At 54.8% G+C, this 17992-nt stretch overlaps 5 protein-coding genes and 2 non-coding genes across 7 annotated transcripts; 3 read left to right on the forward strand and 4 right to left on the reverse strand.

Moving 5' to 3' along the window:
• Positions 1–128: 128 nt before the first annotated feature.
• On the forward strand, positions 129–1399 carry SPBR_02875 (uncharacterized protein; the record flags this gene model as incomplete). The annotated part of the gene is made up of 2 exons (XM_040761178.1): positions 129–1016; positions 1079–1399. 2 exons carry the CDS (start codon positions 129–131, stop codon positions 1397–1399), a joined length of 1209 nt encoding a protein of 402 aa, XP_040620124.1.
• A 1816-nt stretch (positions 1400–3215) lies between these two features.
• On the forward strand, positions 3216–4326 carry SPBR_02965 (uncharacterized protein; the record flags this gene model as incomplete). Its single annotated transcript, XM_040761268.1, has 2 exons — positions 3216–4209; positions 4286–4326. The coding sequence occupies 2 exons, from the start codon at positions 3216–3218 to the stop codon at positions 4324–4326; spliced, it is 1035 nt and encodes a 344-aa protein (XP_040620125.1).
• Positions 4327–5205: 879 nt separating this feature from the next.
• SPBR_02993 (uncharacterized protein) lies at positions 5206–6282 on the reverse strand (the record flags this gene model as incomplete). Its single annotated transcript, XM_040761296.1, has 1 exon — positions 5206–6282. The coding sequence occupies one exon, from the start codon at positions 6280–6282 to the stop codon at positions 5206–5208; it is 1077 nt and encodes a 358-aa protein (XP_040620126.1).
• A 3371-nt stretch (positions 6283–9653) lies between these two features.
• SPBR_02676 (galactosyl transferase gma12 mnn10 family protein) lies at positions 9654–11312 on the reverse strand (the record flags this gene model as incomplete). Its single annotated transcript, XM_040760979.1, has 2 exons — positions 9654–10755; positions 10840–11312. 2 exons carry the CDS (start codon positions 11310–11312, stop codon positions 9654–9656), a joined length of 1575 nt encoding a protein of 524 aa, XP_040620127.1.
• A 3514-nt stretch (positions 11313–14826) lies between these two features.
• Positions 14827–14898, reverse strand: SPBR_09508. Its single transcript has one exon. It is a non-coding gene; the product is annotated as a tRNA-Arg (tRNA).
• An 841-nt stretch (positions 14899–15739) lies between these two features.
• Positions 15740–15811, forward strand: SPBR_09491. Its single transcript has one exon. It is a non-coding gene; the product is annotated as a tRNA-Asp (tRNA).
• A 165-nt stretch (positions 15812–15976) lies between these two features.
• Positions 15977–17956, reverse strand: SPBR_02523 (uncharacterized protein; the record flags this gene model as incomplete). The annotated part of the gene is made up of 1 exon (XM_040760826.1): positions 15977–17956. One exon carries the CDS (start codon positions 17954–17956, stop codon positions 15977–15979), a length of 1980 nt encoding a protein of 659 aa, XP_040620128.1.
• Positions 17957–17992: the final 36 nt, after the last annotated feature.

The following is a 17992-nucleotide window of genomic DNA, read 5'->3' on the forward strand; positions in this document are numbered from 1 at the left end:
TGCAGGGAAAAAAAATATCGGGCGAACTTCGTCGTATTTGCAGCTCACATCGACGACGACAGACGACGCTCCACAACTCTACGACGTTTCCGCCATATGCACTCGTCCTACCACTCCACCTCTACACTATGCGCAGAATAGCACGGTTACCGAAGCCGACCGGCGCGGCGGTGGTCGAGTCCACAGCAGCACGCCCCAGCAGCCATTGCGCTTTCCGATGCCACGCCACAGCATCAGCGACGCCCTTGACGCCCTCATCTGCCGCAGCAGCCCGTTTCCGGTCCTCTCGGCCCGCCTTTCCCCCCTCCTCCCTCATACATGGCCGCCTCTTCAGCACCTCGATGGCGCGCCGCAGCGCCGACCCACAAAAACCAGCAGAGCCGACGACAGGCGTCGAGGCACTGAGCGAAGCAGAGCCACAAGAGCAGCTCGTGGCCGATGCGTGGCCTGAGCTGCCCGACGAGTCGAGTACACTGGCTGTCCCGGGCGCGGTCCAGGTGGCGCCCTTGCCGAGCCAGATCGCCGACTCGACATACACCCCCGCCGAGTCCGGCGCCGGGCTGGAGGAGGTCGGTGGCCTCGAGGGCTGGTGGGAGGACGACCAGCACTGGGACCCGTCTCTGGAGTTCCGCGGCTTCGGGCCGAGGGCGCCCGTGACGGATCCGGCCGTTCTGCAGGTGCTGGCGCGGCAGGCTGTGTCCGAGGCGCTGGCCGTGCAGCAGCAGCAGCCGCAGAATGCAGAGCTGCTGACGGGCAGGGCCTGGGCGCGCGGCAGCGATGGGCCGGCAGCCCTGGCCCTGCAGTTTGACGTGGCCGCCGACGGCAGCGTGGCGGGCGTGCACGGCGACGTGGCTGGTGTTGTGGCGGGTCTCCAGGCCGGGGCCGAGGCCGAGGCCGGGGCCGCAGAGGATGTGGCCACGCCGGCCGTCGAAGAAGCCCAGGCGCTGGTTGAGTCGTGGGCCGGTGACGCCAGCTGGAAGTCTATCTCTCTGCATGACGTTGCCCTCAAGTTTGCGGTAGGATGAAGGGTCACTCTACGAACGCACTGCACTTTTGCACCACTAACGTTTCTTTACAGATCAGCAAGCGCATCCTGCAGCTGACGGGCCACCTGCTGGCCGACGCCCACCTGGTTGAGGCGCGCACTGTCGGCGACCTGCTGGCCGTGCTCGTGCGCCCGCCCAAGGCCAAGAAGCTGGCCGAGGAGCTGGCCGCCGACGGCCAACTGGCCGCGCTGCCCAACGTGTCCGTCTACGGCCGGCGCGTGACGCCCATTGACAAGCACAAGGCCGTGGGCCGGTGGAAGGTGATTGTGCAGGAGCTGGAGAAGCGGAACCTGCCCGTCACGGGCACTGGTGGCTACAGCAAGAGCGTCGAGCGCAAGTGGTCTTACAACTAGACTGTTGCTGCTGCTGCTGCTACTGCTGCTGCTGCCGTGGCTCTCCGACAGCCACATTGTCTCCATGTATCAATATTCGCCATTCACCAGCTCGTACCGCTTTTTGCGTCGCATAGCACAACTGCCACACTGTACCTGTATCGGTTTCCATGTACACAAATAAAACAAATGATATATAATTCCCCGAATGCTCCTGACTCGACCCGGTCAAACATGGCAGACGGCATGCTTTGCCGTTGCCAAATGCCGAGACATTGAGAGTGCCGTGCTTCTTATTGATCCCGCCTCGATGACAGACGACCAGCGGCGGGCATCACAAAGCTCACTGCCCGCAAGGGGGTCTCGCCACGTGCTACAAGTATATGCCGATGGACGTAGATACGGATAGGAGACGGGTGGGCGGTGCTTGATGGTCTGGGCCTTTGGGCAGCAAAATACAAGAAAGAGGCCTATCATGCTAAGAAAACTTGCCGACTGGTCAGGGGGAAAAAGGAAGACTTCTAAGAATAAAGCTTGACAGGAAACAGAGTCCACATCTAATTTACTGGGTGAATGAAAGGATCATAGGAATACATCTACGTAGACTGAGCTCCACGACCCGGCCTCGCCTTTCACGAGATAGTCAGATAAGGTTCGGTTAAACAGAGAGGATAAAAAACGCAAATGTAAACGGGAACGGAGATTTATTATGCAGACAATAATGGAAGCCGATGCCCAGTCGAAGACAGATCCGCATCTGGAAACGATTCAATAGACGGCAAGGGTAAAATACGTGCGTTCTTGTCGCCGATTTATGTGTCGGATTGTCGTCTATTTGTTTACTTTTGCAGTGCCAAATCAGGCCAAACACGTGCCTCCGTGATGACCGGTTAAAGAAGATCGGATCGAGGTGCAGATGGAAGAATATTCCCGACTTGGATTTGGGATACAACGAGTCCGAGTCGGAGAAGAGAAAAGCAAAACTACAGACGAAATCATAGCAAAGCCAAAAAACAATAAAGACAAGAGAGACCGGCCATGACCATGTGCCTCTGTCGGACTCGGTTTGTAGGGATAATGACAACACTCCGATATACTGCAATGTGGACCATCAAGAGCCGAAGCGCTCTCGTCCAATGGCCGGGATGGCTTTATATAGTAGCGCAATTTACTATTGCCCGACTTCCCTGTCTTTGCGCCCGCCCTCTTCCCCAAACTCCATTTTGCCTCTCCCCAGATTTACATGTTTATATTAACCGCCGAGAATGGTCAACCTCGTCCAAGTCGGTTGATGAAGCGGGTCCGCGGCAGTTGTCAGACTACAGCCGGCTGCCACAGTCTGGGCACGAAAGGTTTGGAGAAGCCAGCACAAAAGAACACACTGACAAATAATACATCATATATCAATCAACATAAACGAGGCAATCAAAAACAGCGCACTATAGGCAACAAGAGCACGCATAGTAGGATGAGAAAATAGACTTTAGATACAGGAAACAGGACACAGGACACAGGACACAGGACTGGCCCCGGTCGGCTTTCGGTTTACCCAAATGAAATGAGATGGAGGATGCCACTATCATAACAGAGAAACGAGAATATGGACCAGGCCTTGGTATAAGAAGAACACTGGCTGTCCGGATTCCGATTCTTGCTCTTCTCTTCTCTTTTCTTCTATTTCTTCTATTTCTTCTGTTCCTTCTTGGCTTTTTTCTTCCTTGTTTCTGTCGTCGTCCAGTACCTCGAGTCGTGTGCTTCACCTTGAGCCATCCCGTCCTTTACTGTTTTACTTTGTATTGTATAATCGTCCCGCCTTTTCCACGGCACGCATTCCAACATGCTTCTCAAGTCCGTCATCGCCTCGGCGGCGTTCCAGCTCGCGGCCGCGCAGGAGCTGATGCGCTTTGGCTGCTCCCAGCTGACCATTGACCGCATCGACCCCCTCGTCAACCCGGGCGACCTGCCGTCGGCGCACATGCACCAGATCGTCGGCGGCAACTCGTTCAACGCGTCCATGACGCCGTCGGTCCACGACCCGCCGACGCTGTCGACGTGCACCTCGTGCACGTACAACGAGGACTTTTCCAACTACTGGACGGCCAACGTCTACTTCCGCGCCAAGAACGGCACGTTCAAGCGCGTGCCCCAGGTCACCAACCTGGGCCTCGGCGTCAAGGGCGGCGCCACCATCTACTACATCCGCGGCTACCAGGCGAGCGCCAAGGTGACGGCCTTCAAGCCGGGCTTCCGCATGATTGTCGGCGACCCCATGAACCGCAAGGCCAGCGCCGTGCCGCGCGGCGTGTGCTTCCGCTGCGAGAGCAACATGCAGCAGAGCCCCTTTGGCGGCGCCCCCTGCACGGGGTCCGACGTGGCCGGGTTCCCCAAGAGCCCGTGCGGCGGCGGCTGGCGCGTGACGGTGACGTTCCCGTCGTGCTGGGACGGCAAGAACACGGACAGCCCGGACCACCGGTCGCACATTGCGTACCCGTCGTCCGGCACCTTTGAGAGCGGCGGCGCGTGCCCGTCGACGCACCCGGTCAAGATCCCGCAGGTCATGTACGAGGTCATGTTCGACACGCGGCAGTTCAACAACAAGGCCGACTGGCCCACGGACGGCAGCCAGCCCTTCTTCTGGAGCATGGGCGACAAGACGGGCTACGGCATCCACGGCGACTACCTCTTTGGCTGGAAGGGCAACGCGCTGCAGAAGGCCATGGACTCCAAGTGCTCCGGCGACAACTGCGCCGCTCTGACGCGCCAGGCCAACGACAAGGCCGTCGCCTGCACCAAGGCCCAGATGGCCCACGAGAGCATTGGCGACGACAAGTGTAAGTAGAACCTGGGGAGGGTGGTGATCCGAACAAAACAGAAAGAAAGAAAACCCCAAATACTAACCTCCTTCAGGGCTCTCCGGCCTGCCGGGTATCGACCCCGCTACCTACTAAGCGTCATGGCATCAAGATCCATGAGAGGGATGCTGTCTTGTCTGTGGTAGTCGGATGTGAGCGAATGTGTTGTTTGATAATTATCATAGTCTTTGGGCTTATCTCTATTCTCGTTTACTCAACAATGCAAGGTAGAGATCGACTTCCTGTAAATTGTGCATGTAAAGCCACTGTCAGTAGACTTGCATGCGCATACCTTCCACTGATTGCCGAGTCTCGTACCGACTTCAAACCTTTCCCCCCGGATGAGCATAGATTGCAATCCCGGGTAAACGTCTTGGCCCCCGCTGCTGGGTGTGTTTTGTTTCGTTGGTCATCGTCCTCGTGTCGGCTAATGTGACTTACATCCCAAAATAGAACCAATGGTTGTAGGAAAGAGAGACGATTCATCCGCCGGCAGCGGCAGGTGAATCATAGCAAGAGGATGCCATCACGTGGAGTGGTACCAGACGTAAGGAAGTTTGACGTAATCCATCATGTATTAACGATTAGCATATGTCCCTTCCGATGTGTGTGTATCCAAGCCCAGAACTGCGAACCCCGTACCCAGTACCCAAAAAGTATAAAACAAAGAAGGCGCGCTGGCAGTAATGATGAGCTAGACCAATAACGAAAAACAACAAACAGAAAACAGAAAACAAACGAATTGTTAGTTGCAGAGGAGCCAAGACGTCACGAAAGCCCTTGCGGCCATGTACCATGCAGCCAGTTCCTGCTTTTAAAGGAATTAACGCCGTGGAAGCAAAAGGAGTTGAGTGAAAAGCAAACGACCCAATCAACGAGGTGCCAAAACAAAACGACAAAAAGGAAGATAACCAGCAATTACGACAGCCGCCTCTCACCCACGGACACCGGCATGGGCGGCGGCCGCGGGGCGTCCTACCGCCTGGACTTGGCGCCCAGCTCGACGACGCTGTACCACGCCGCGCCCACGAGCGCCACCAGCATGCCCACGCCGTTGGCCAGGCCGACCTTGACGCCAAACATGGTGATGCCCAGAAGGACCGTGATGCTTTGCTTGACGTTGCCGCAGACGGTCATCGTGAGGGCACCCGTCTGGCGGTTGGTGCTGAACGACGAGATGTTGAGGGCGAACGCGAGGGCGCCGTTGCCCGCGAGGGCCAGTGCCATGCGCGGCGCAATGGGGATCTCCGTGAAGCCGCTCGTGATGCTCGAAAGCTCGCCGGTCAGCAGGGCACAGAGCAGCGCCTGGGCGCAGGCCAGCGGGGACATGCGCAGCAGCGACTCGAGGGGCGACAGGGCGAGCGGGCCGGTCATGATGCGGTTGGTGGCCACCGTCTTGGCGGAGGCCAGCACGACGCCCAGAAAGGTCAGGATGAAGCCGGCCGCCGTGAAGTAGTAGTCGCCGTAGGTGGCCAGGCCGACGCCGCAGACGACGGGGATGAGGGACAGGTAGGTCTTGGTCGAGTAGGTGCGCTTGTAACGCAGGCGGTAGATGAGCACGGTGAAGACGGGGCAGGTCGAGCGCATGATCTGGTGGAAGGGGATCGAGACCATGGCCAGCGACACGTTGGAGACGGCAATGTTGACGGTGAAGAGCACGGAAAAGGCAAGCAGCACCGACTCGTCCCGGCGCGACAGCTGCGTGCGCCTCACCACGCCGCGCAGCTCCAGGACAGAGCAGCCAATGGACGCGGACCCGGCATGGATGGCCGTCAGCAGCCACGGATACGAGAACTTGCCCAATATGCTCTTGTTGTAGAGGGTCAGGGCGACGTTGCAGGCGAAGTACGCGGCCAGGTACGCATACTTGGTGGCGGCCGACACCGTGTACTCGGCCTCGGCGCCACCGCCCCCGCCCTTGCTCCTGCTCTCGACGCCACTGACGCCGTTGCTGGTGGGCAGCAGGGGCGAGCCGTGGTCTTTGTCCCACTGGACGGCGATGCCGTTGGTGCCGCCATCGAGTTGTGCCTCGACGTCCTCGGGGCGGCCCATTGTGAAGGACGATGCGACGTGGGATATATATGCGAGGGAGGGCTAGTGTTCGCCGCCAGACGAGATCACGGCGCGAGTGTCCCAGCTACAACTAGTTGCTCACGTTGACTCGAGTCGAATGAATTGAGCCGGTTTGTTAGCAACGGACGTCGATCGTGGAATGCGTTCTCCTTGTGGCTTTTTGGCTAAATGGTGTGCTGAGCTCTGAAATGCTGGAAGCTATGGAAGAAATATGACTGGAAAAATGCAGTAATCATGCAGACGACCGACAGTGCGTCAGATGACGTCGACAGAAACGGTCGCGCGAGAGAGTGAGAGAACTCAATGGCCGACGATGCCAGCGAAAGGACGGCGACAACTGGTGGAAGAAGCAAGCGATGACCAAAAACAGAAGAAGCGAGGGTTTCGTCTGGCAAAGAAAGGTCCGGCCGAGCGACGACGGAAGTTGGCGACTTCAAGGAAGGGACGTTTGACGACGCGCGGAAAGAGCTATGCAGGGCTGGACGAGACACATACCACGGACCAGGAAAGAGGTCGCAGGAGAAAAAAATGGGGACCTCGCACAACAAGGAAGGCACGAGGGGAGCGCCGAAAGGGAACAACGACAGGGGTTTCGGTACAAGTAGCGGTGGCTTGCAGTAGTGCTGGCGTGCTGGTAGCGCTGGTATTGTGCCTGTTGGCAACCCAGAAGACGCTACTGGGCGAGCCTTATGGCCGTTTTCGCCCTTTTGCCCTACGGAGATTGAAGGACAGGACAGGGAGGGCCCGCACCAACAACGGCACTGTCGAGGCTCCAATACCCGGAAATGGCTGTGGTGGTGCCTGCCTTTTTCCACATGTCACGTATCTTATCTTACGTGAACGACAAACGGTCGGGGCAGGTACGTTCGGATGGGAAGCAACGGACAGCGTAGCGAATGTACGTCGTATTTCCGTGGGAAGGAGCTGCGCACAGGTCGAACGCCACTGAATGTGACTATTGCAATTCTCCGTGGGTTTTGCCAATAAATTGGACGCCAGTCTGTAGCTTGGCAATAAAAGCTGCTCCCGTCCCGTACCAAGCTACCCGAATATCGCTGAACTGGGATGGACTAGACCTGGTTTGGTCTTGGCCCAGCATGACCCCCAACCGAAGACAATTCGCAACCTCTGTGTTTCACTGGTCCGTGTTTCCTTGGATCGGACCACGTAGCCAGGACTTTTGGCGACACTTTCGTTTAGGATACAAAAATCGAGAGAAAAACACACTATTGCCCCGTATAGAAGTACAGCTGCGTTTATTTACCTATGTATGGAAAGGGACACAAAAGAAAAATAGTCAGCCCGTCCCTAGCTAGGGCAGGCCTTTCCCGTCTCAACTATGCAAGACAGAAGATACATAAGATACATCTCGTATAATACGACACACTCTATCAAGTGGGATGCAAACAAGCATACGTCGTACGAACAGGTCCTCTAATGTGGCCAATCTTCTGGCGAGTCGCCACAAACACATTCACATTCCTTGACCTGTCACGCACAGCTCCTTTGCTTTCTTTTCCCTTCACCCCGGCGGACTTCTGGCAAGACGCTGACATAATACGACATGAGTTCGTTGTCCTTGCTCGCCTCATTCGCATAGTCCATTTTTCGCTTTCCCTTGCCCATGGGCCCCTCGAACAGACAAATCAGGCCATTCAACACGCCATTAGATGTACTTTTAAGGACAAGCGAAACCAATGCAAAGGTTCGATATACACGAGATGCATGCTGTCAATCCTGAACTGCATGCGAGAGGCTCTCAAGTAGGGAGAATGGGCAAGGGAGACTCCCACTCACCCGAGGTATGCATCCCTTTCTGCCCGTCCTCATTTCTTGCACGCCAACTCCCTCCAACCTGTCACGCCCTTTCCCAGTACACCATCTTTGTTCGGCTTCAGCCCTCGCAACTCTTGCTTTTGACTGCAAGAGACGCCGCTCGATTGGGCCGAGTGGAAAAACAACGTAGCTTGGTGAGGCGCGAACGCGGCATTAAAGAAAAAAAAAGGGCCAATATTGAGACAAACGACAGCCAATCTCGATTTGGATCACTTTTTTTTCAGCCGCAGCAATTGATTTCGAAACATTGGGAACAGTAAAAAAAATGTGCAAGGCCTGTTTCTCAGCTCTTGGCCGAGCCTTGCGTCTGTTCACGAAATACAAGCGGAGACAGTGCCCGACTCCCCCTTCTCTCCTAGTCAATGTTCGATGTTCGACCGCTTCGTAGGTCACAAAGAAAATGAGTATTACTGAAGTTGATATTTTGCTCACTGGAAGAACAGAGACGTGGTGTTCTTTCCTTTCTCCTTGGCAGCCCTAAAGCCCCTAACGCCCCCAACCAAGGGGAACCTAAATGCGCCAAGGCTCCCTAAAATGGACCGCTATTCACCGAGCACTAGGCCGAATGACAAGGACACCTTTTCCTTTCTCCCTTCACACCGGTTTCGTGTGCGCGTCCTTTTGCGCGTCCTTTTTTGTCTCCTGGTGTCTCGTCTTTTTGTCTTGCACAGACAAGCCACCAATCTGCATTGTCTCTCGGCTATATCGGCCCCCTCAAACAAGTCGTATTGTTGGTGTCCCCCACAGGATCACTCCAAATTGACATTGTCCAGCTGTACTTCTGTACCACTGAAACTCCTTTGGCGACGAGTACACAAATCTGACATTGTCCTTTCTCTAGGCGAGAAAATGTTTGGCAGCGGTTCCTTTGGAGACCATGTTGCTCATGAGTTGAACGTGTTTCGCCGGGCTCCCTCAAAACGAAGTCCCTCAACAGGTATCTTACCGCAATGTGTGTTTTCGCTACACAATAAACTGGGAGCCGGCAGAGTCCGTCACCCACCCGTTCGCCAACCGACCCAAGAACTGCGAGCGGCAGCAATCTATAATAAATGAATAGGGCATAGTAACAAGGGGAAATAAGCACTTTTTACGTAGATCATGTTTATATTGACCATATCGAGCCCTCCTGTGCGCCATTTCAATCCAACTCGAGATCCAAGTAAACAGAGAAGACGGAACGTAAAACGTATGTTCACGTTCGCCCAAAATGACGCCAATTAAAGATACAAAAAGAGGTGAAGATGTAAAAGGAAGAAGGTGCCCAAGATCTGGAAAGACATGGCTAATATGTTTGTATATGATGACATTGGAGAGACAAAAAAAGGTAAAGAAATGGCCGTAAAACTCCTTCTGTCCCGTTTTAGCGTTTTGTAAAAAATGAAAACAGACAAACAAAGCAAAAGAAACGCCGGATGTGTATCGTCGATAATGTTTGGGCTTAATATGAGTCGTGGGTGAAGGTGGTGGTGGCGAGAGTAAGTGCTGTATTAGTTGCCGCGGAACGGATTTTTTTATGTAGAGTCAGAACTCGAATCGGAGTTCGAGTCGGAGCTCGAGTCGGAGCTGGAATCAGAGGACTTGTTGGAGTCAGAAGACTTGTCGGAGTCAGAGGACTTGTCGTCAGAGGACTTGTCGTCAGAGGACTTGTCAGAGGAGTCGGAGGAGTCTGAAGAGTCGGAAGAGTCCGACGATGATTTGGCAGATTCGGCTTTGGCGGCGGCGGCGGCAGCCGCGTCCTCTTCCTCCTTCTTCTTGGCGGCCGCCTCGGCCTTCTTCTTCTCCTCGAGGGCCTTCTGCTTCAACTCGTCCTTCTTGCGCTGCTCCTCCTTCTTCTTCTCCTGCTCAATCTTCTTGCGCTCCTCGTTCTTCTTCTTCTCCTCAAACTTCTTCTTCTCTTCCTCCTTCTTGCGCTGGGCCTCGCGCATCTCGTTCTCCTTGGCCGCCATCACGCGCGCCTGCATGTCCTCTTCGTAGTCCCTCCAGTACTGGGCCACCTCGACCTCCAGCTTGGCCGTGTGGTTCGGGTTGTTCCACTCGGGCAGCAGCGCCTCGGCGCGGTCGAGCCACGGCGTCATCCAGCTGTCGCGCACACCCTTAGTACCCGCAAAGTGGACGAGCATGTCGCCCTTCATCACCTTCCACGGCTGCACCTTGCCGTTGCGGCCGTCGTCAAACACGTCTGTCGTGCCGTTGTCGAACATGGCGGGCGTCATTTTGTGGCTGAACAGCCACTTGCCGTCGGCAAAGAAGGCGTTGTTGACGGGCAGCGAGTTGTACCAGCGCATGGGCACCTCCGCCCAGTGGTTCTTGTGCTTCAGGGGGTCGCGCGCCAGCGGCGATTCGGGCGACGTGAGCAGGAACTGGAACGCGCTCTGGTCCCGGAAGCGGTCCTTGAGCGTGCGCTCCTTCTCGTACATGGGGTACGCCAGCACGCCCGACAGCATGGACGCGGTCCACGGGTGCACGCGCAGGGCAAACGCGCCCGAGTTGAGGCCGTCCCAGTTGGAGGCGATGACCAGGTGGACGTCGTTGAGAATGTCGCTCGTATTGGGCGGCAGGAACGTCTCAAGGCGGGTCGAAGGGTTGAGAATCATGGTGTCGCCGTCGAACCAGCTACAGACGAAGAAGAAAAGGTCAGTGTCCGTACCTATGTAACGAGTTCCATTGTCGCGGGCACACGCCGGAGACAAAACTTACAAAATCCATTCGAGGCGCTCCGACTCGTTCTTGAGCAGCTCCGTAATGATAATGGCGAGCAGGTAGGCCGGCTTGGTGTAGGCGCCGGAGCCGCGGTGCATGCGGTCGTTGTCGATCAGGTCGCTAACGACCTCGCGGTCGGCAATGAAGTGCGGGTAGCCATGCAGCTCGTTGTGGTATTGGTGCGTCTTGAAGGCGCGGTGCACAACGGGAATGTCGAGGGCGTTGACGGCGACGCCGACCTTGGCGACCTTGGCCATCGGGCCCTTGGGGATCGTGGCCGGCTTGGTGCCCAGCATGCGAGTGATGCCAAACTCGCCTGCGACGTCGGGTTGCTCGCCGAGCCGCACGGGCGAGTTGCACGAGGCGGCAAAGTCGACGCCCCGCAGGTAGTTGACGCACAGGTACACGAGGCATATTGACGTGAGGACAGCCAGCAGCCGTGTCGGCCGCTGGAACTGTTGGATGAGCATGGTGGGCGTTTGCAGGTGTCAGGTAGAGGATACGTATATAGGACAGGTATAAGCGCTTGGGGCGGGACGGGATAGGTCGACAGAGCCGATGCGGTGGCAGCGCGGAATCGCAAATTGGGCTGCGGGCTATGGGAGGTGTGTCACGCGTGTGTGGCCGACCGGGGAATCGGGAGAAGCTGCTGTGCTCTTTCGCGAGGCGAATGAAGGAGGTGGACGAAGCCGGAAAAAACGATAAAAAACGAGAAATAAAAACGAGAGAAAGAGGAAAGGCGAATACAAAAAGGAGAACAATGCTGAAACAAATGAGTGTATGTATGCAATCGAGGAACCAAGAGACGGCGTCGCGAGTCGCGTGTTTTCGTGCTGCCGATTGTGAAGAGGGGCGAAGCAAGGTCGTCAAGAAATGGAAGAGGTTGACGTTGGGTGACAGTATATCGAGAGGTCGAAGGTGCGCTATTTGGCGGAGGACCAGGCGTGCTCACGAAAAGAGCAAAGGGGAGTCGAGATCTGCTCTCGGCCGGCGCGACGGACAGGCCCAAGAAAAGCAGAGAACCAGAGTCGTTACGAGGACGTGACGAACAGGAGCGGAGAGAGAAAGAAAGGGAGAGACTGGAAAAAGCCACAGTCGAAAGAAGAAAAAGAAGGGGAAGAAAGAAGACCAAAAAGAGTCAAGGGGCAGACAGATGATGAGATACGAACTTGCCAGGTTAGGGGGTGTCTGCTAAAAACCAACGCCAGGAAGGGGCTAGGTCAGGCGAGCCAGGCATGTAAGTACACTTGCCCCCCCGAGACTGGAAAGACGAACCCGTTGAATGCGAGGATAGGGCAAGTGCGATGCTCGCTTCCTTTGTGGGGACTAGCACACGTCTTGGCGCGAGACGGGGAACAGGGCAAGCACGAAGAGGAAAGAGTAGAGAGTGGCTCAGTGGGTACCACGAGGAATTTGGTTTTAGGTAATTCCTCTTTCACGTCGTGCAATGCACAGCAACTTTAAACTGCATCGTAGGCTGAGAGCTGAGCCGGCGCATTTGAATCGTTATTTTCTTCTAAATTGCAGGAGCAAAACGCGGCTGGTATTGGTGCGCCAGCCACTGGAAAGCAGAGACAGAGGGAGGCGAGTGGACTTTGGGGGGTTTGGAAAAGGCGGCGCATTGCTCCATACGTCTCTCTCAGTATTTACGCAGGCTTGATTACTGTATTTCATGGACGGCGTTTGAACGGCGGGCACGCCCCACGACAAAGAGTGCGTCAAAGAACAGCCGAGTGCCAGCACGGCATAATCACTCATGGACGCGTGGTAAGATATCAGAGGACAGTACCCGCCATTGTCGTTCGCCGTCGTAAGATTGCCGGCTGTCCGCCCTATTTTTCGATTTTCCTAATCGTCTTCCTTTTCCCACGTGAGGGAGGCTAGGCGATGCTTCGCCATCTCTTAAACGTGCGCTGGCGTGGCCGGAATGCGACGACGCAAACTAGGGAGAAGGGGTGAGAGTGCTTCGTAAGAAAGAGGACCACGAACGCGGACCGAGCAGAAGCGACCGGTCGCGCGCAGCCGTTTAGAGATGTTGGCCGCAAGTCTGCTTTCTTCGTCCTAGCAATGTTGACAGCACGTGTGGCTTTATCGAATAGGAGCAGGAATGAGGGGAGATGCGTAAAATGTTTTTAGGATACAGAATACTTTGCTTCTGATGAGGTGTTTCTTCGTAGATATCGAGGCGAGCGAGGGACGTCGCAACGAGCTGCAAATTTGATATTGACGACAAGAGCCTTCAGCTGATGAATGGAGCAGTGCTATTGAAAATGGGGCCCCAATATTGCACACAAAGTTGTCGTGTACGCGCGGCCACGCAGGGGTCTGACGGAGCGTTTGGGACAACCAAACAGGGGCATCGAAGCCATTGGAAAGAAAAGACGGCCCCCAAACCGCATCTTACTTCGTAAAGCTGCAGACTCTAGGTTTGGAAAACGACGCTATCAAGGCCAATAGCGGGTGCGAAGAGATTGCACGTTCTGACCATTTGACCGTCTCACGACCGGTTTACCTCAAGTGGACGTCTTACGTGTGTTCTTTCCTCCAGGGTGACGACACATTTGGCGGGCGTGGGTGGGAAGAGACGGAACACGGCAAACGGCAACTACGGCTTGGGGAGAATTGGGGGGAACTCGTGTGGCAGCTGCAACGGACTTTGTACGGAGTGAATGCGCAAAAAGGACCCCCAAAGAAGGCTGGCACCTGGCTGTGAAGGATGCCCGCCGCAATAGTAAAACGGTTGCATTTGCGGACAAGAGTCAGTGCCTTTTGTTGGCTTCTGACTAGGACGATCTAACAAAAGCCAAGACGTGAAAACCGGGAAGAGGAGGCTGAAAACCCCCTGTCCCGCGCATGAATGGGTCGGACACGAGAAAAGGCACTTTGGACCAGGCTGGCGGGCTACTTCATTACAGGGGTGTGGGCTGGGGCATTCTGCATTGTTGGCGTAAATAGGGGGGCCAGCCAGCCAGTGAGTCGTGCAGCAAGAAAATTAATCTAAAAATAAAATAAAATAAAATAAAAAAGCCAGCCATTTCTGGCACATGTCTTGGCGAGTAGGTATGACGAGCTGGGTTGGGGATTGATTCAGGTTGTCCAGAGTCCGCACAGCTTTCCTGTTTATATTTAGCATGTCAGAACGATTGGCACGATAAAGAGTACTTTCGTGCAGGGGGTAGAGCCCTGAAGATTGCTAGATGCACATAATATTGGCGAGTCGTGAAATACGAGCAGGGGATATGGGCCGTCATAAGACACCAAACCAGCAGTCATACTTCTCTCGACCAAAGCATCACTTCTTTGAGGCAATTCATCTAACACGACTGACAAACGCTCTTGAAGGACGTGGATAGTGCTGGACATACGATGGACAGGTCAGCAACAATGGATACACCTCGGAGGTATGAATCGCGGCAACCAAGAAACCTGTCGCAGCAACGACAAAGATTGACAAAAGGATTGACAGAATTGACACATCGCAGCGGCTGGGCTTCTGGCTGCTGACGTTTGCGTAGTTTCATGTGCCACAATTCCCCACAGGCTCTTTCTTGTCAGACCGCGACCTTTGTCAAAAGAAACGGACAGCGCATAAAATATTTATTTGTTGCGGCAACTGGCATTCAATAGTGTCTTTTCATAAAGGTGATAGTTCCAAGTGATCGACGCTGTCGACGGTTGCCGTTTTGGGCACCAACAGCCCTAAAGAAACAATTAATCCACTTCAATCTGAAAGTCGATACAAGCCAGGACAGGCAAACAACCCACGAGGCTCCCTGGTAACAGAAAGAAGAAATACGTAAACTTTGAGCCGCAAAATTGCGTACAGCGACGAAAACATTGGTGAGCCACCTGCCAACAAAAACCACGCAATTCAAGATATATAAAAAAAAAAGCCAGACGAACAGCGACCAGCAAAAATCTCTCCAGATCAAGTGTTCTTTTGCGGAGAAATGAACGAGTAGCAAAACGCAAAAGTCAAAAAATCGACCCCCCTGGGACTCGAACCCAGAATCTTTGCCACCGGAAAGCAACGCCTTACCATTAGGCCAAGGGGCCGGTGTTCGCTTGTGAAAATACGGGCTTAACTTTTCTTATACAGTCATTAGGTACAAGGAAGTGGATCCCTTGAAAATTTAGTGGAAATGACTCTTTTCACATAAACGGGCGTATTATTAGCATCAAGTCTTTGAATATAACTGAAAGTCCACTTGAAGAAAAGGGGAAACACAAGGAACACGTACAACACGAAAGTTAGTAGAATATACCAAACTTCGTTTCTCCTCGACATGTCTTCTTCTGCCTTTCCAAGAGCCTGGGGAGAACTGTGTCCTTGTTCAATATCAATCAAGGAACAATGAAGAAAAACAACTGTTCGTGTTGCAAAGATATGATGTTTCCGAGTAGAATGAGTAGAATCTTACGATGGCACTTGGATTCTTCGTTTTATCCTTGTTTTATTTTACTGTACTCATGCAAGTAAGAAGAAGGCAAAAAATATAGACAAATAAAGAAATCGAGGAGAGAAAGGAACGGTACCAGTGTTTTGCGTTACACAATCCAGCTCAAAGATCAGAGTAGATACGAAGGCGCCTAGCACAAGTAGGTTACATAGTGTTTTCTGCGGGAAAGAAATGAGCACATCCTTGTGCACTTTCGGTTTGACTTTTTTTTTTTGGTGGGGGGGGGGGGTTTTGTGGCTGTAAATATGAGTCGCCTGTTCAAAACATCAACATTTTCGAGACTTGATTTTACAGGCCGATCACAGGGCGGAAGAGCCAACCAAGGCCCCTGAAATACGTAAATCTGGGGGCAAAGTTCGGTGGCTATGCGCTGAAAAGTGCAGTATGATTTAATAAGTCATCTTAGTGACATTTCTCACATCGATTCGAAGCAATAATCTCTTGTAGTATAGTGGTCAGTATACGGGCTTGTCACGCCCGGGACCCGGGTTCAATTCCCGGCGAGAGAGAAATTTTTGTCACCCTACATGGTCGGTTTTTTTTTTTTTTTTTTTTTTTTTTGGCTGGCCTTTGTTTCTATGTGCTTTTTTGAATATCACGTAACAAAAGGTAGTTAAAAGAATTACATTTCCTAAACGCTATGTATATATAGAGTATCGACTCCGTCTACGCTTCTAGGACAGGTCAAGAGGCAAACTGGTATAATTCTCCCACCACGGCCCGTTTCCTGGCCACAACTCTTGGAAGACATCTGGAAAGAACACTTTGTCATCTGCGGAGCAAGTTTCGTTCGCCTCGGTCATTTCTGTGCACGTTTCGACGGCGCTGCGTAGCCTAAGGACGTCTAGAGGCTTGATGACGATGGTGCCGTCTGCTTGGCGATGCAGCGCCCATGACCGATTCAAGCTATCCATGGCGCTTTCGAAATTCGCGTCATTGGACTCCAGGCTGGATCGAGGCTGAATGTGAAGCATTTGCAGCGGTCCCTGTCCGTTGTTGGAGACGACGCCGAAGACGGCGCGAGCGAGCGTGGCATCCACGGCGGCGTTCGCAAAGGTCGCCTTGTTTGCGTAGGCCATCAGCCGTCTGTCGTCCCCCGAGAAGACCTCGGATCGCCTTGCAGCATCGACCCCTAGATAAATCGAACAGACGAGACGAATAAGCAGGTATTGCAGGCTGGGCATCCGGCTGAGCGCGCGGTACAAGGCGACTTCGCCGCAGTCACCCCGAGTCCGGTCCATGGCCACGGAGACGGCTTCCAGGAGCGGGAACAGCTCGGGTAGTTCCAGGATGGCATTAGGAGACCAGTTGAAGAAGGTTCGCGGAACGTCCTCACCTGCGTCGTGGTCCCACAGGTACTCCCCAAACGTGGCAATGGAAAGGGCCCGCAGGGTCGCTCCGTGATGGCGCGCGATGGCGTTGAACACAATGTCGGTAAAGACGCCCTTCATGTGCAGGCGCTGCAGGGGTCCCGCGTTGCTGAAAATCTGCAGCATGTGCGCCTGGCTCCGTGCTGGCTCTTGCACGAAGAACGTGGTGGTGAGCCACAGCACCTCGAGGGAGCGAAGCTCACCGCGCGCGGCATATTCGGCTAGGGCGGCGCCGACGTCGTGGTCCCACTCGACGTACATGCGCCGCACCTTTGTCATATCCCAGCATTGGAAGATGTGTGCGGGCAGACCCGTAGCAAGACTGAGGTTTTGGAGTGGCGCGCCTTTCATGGTTGTCGTTTTCTCGGCGTAGTGGTTTTTGAGATCCGCATTGTCGTCTCCGAGGAAGAACCCGCCGAATTTCGGCCGACCCAGGTCGTCTGCGTCGTTCCAAGCCGACGTTTCCGAGATACCAGGTCCGAGCGAGACATTGGTCAAGTTTGGCGCCAGGCCGGCCATCATCTGCTGGAGGGCGTAGTCGTTGTAATCAAGCAAGCCGTCCTTGTTCAAGGGCTCGACCCGGGCACTGACGCTGTACAAGGCCGGGCACGTCATCAGAGCATAGTCGTCCGCACTGATGGATCGCGGATGGTCGCGTTCGTAAATGAGACTGCGCAGCTGGAATGCACAGCCGGACATGTGCAGACGGCACATGTGCGCACGCGGCATCTGCACTGCTTCGAGCACGGCACGGGGCATGTGCCACGAGGTCCAGATGACATCGCGCAGGGCGGGTAGCTCGCGCATCAACTCGGCAAACGCCTGCCACAAGCCCGGGCGGTCGCCGTGATCGAGGTACCAGGGCGCATGTTCGCGCAGGCGACAGAACGGGTGCATGACGTCAAACGTGCCGTAGGTAAACGCTTCGTAGGGTGCCTGGTCGGCGCTCTGCTCGTCGAGGTCTGATTGCAAGTCTGGATCTCGATTGGCCCTGGCGGCGAGACCTTGCACCCGGAGACGGCGCACGTAGCCATACCGGCGGCCGTTGTCGCGGCCGAGCAGCGCCCGAAATTGGGCAACAGTCGCGTCGACGCCGTCGACAAATTGCACACAGACCACAATCTGGCAGAACCGGCGCGGGTCGGCCGCCTCGCAAAAGCGACGGCAGGTCAACGAAAACGACCACAGGTCGCGTCGATCAGCCGACTCATCATCAAGGAGGTCGCAGATGCGGTCGAGGATGAGGTAGGGCAGGCCGTCGACAGAATGCGCCGTTGATGCCATACGGTGGTGGTAGCAACGTCTGGGGAAATGGTCCTC

This window comes from Sporothrix brasiliensis, assembly GCF_000820605.1.
Source record: "Sporothrix brasiliensis 5110 chromosome Unknown Cont17, whole genome shotgun sequence".
Classification (NCBI taxonomy): Eukaryota; Fungi; Ascomycota; class Sordariomycetes; order Ophiostomatales; family Ophiostomataceae; genus Sporothrix; species Sporothrix brasiliensis.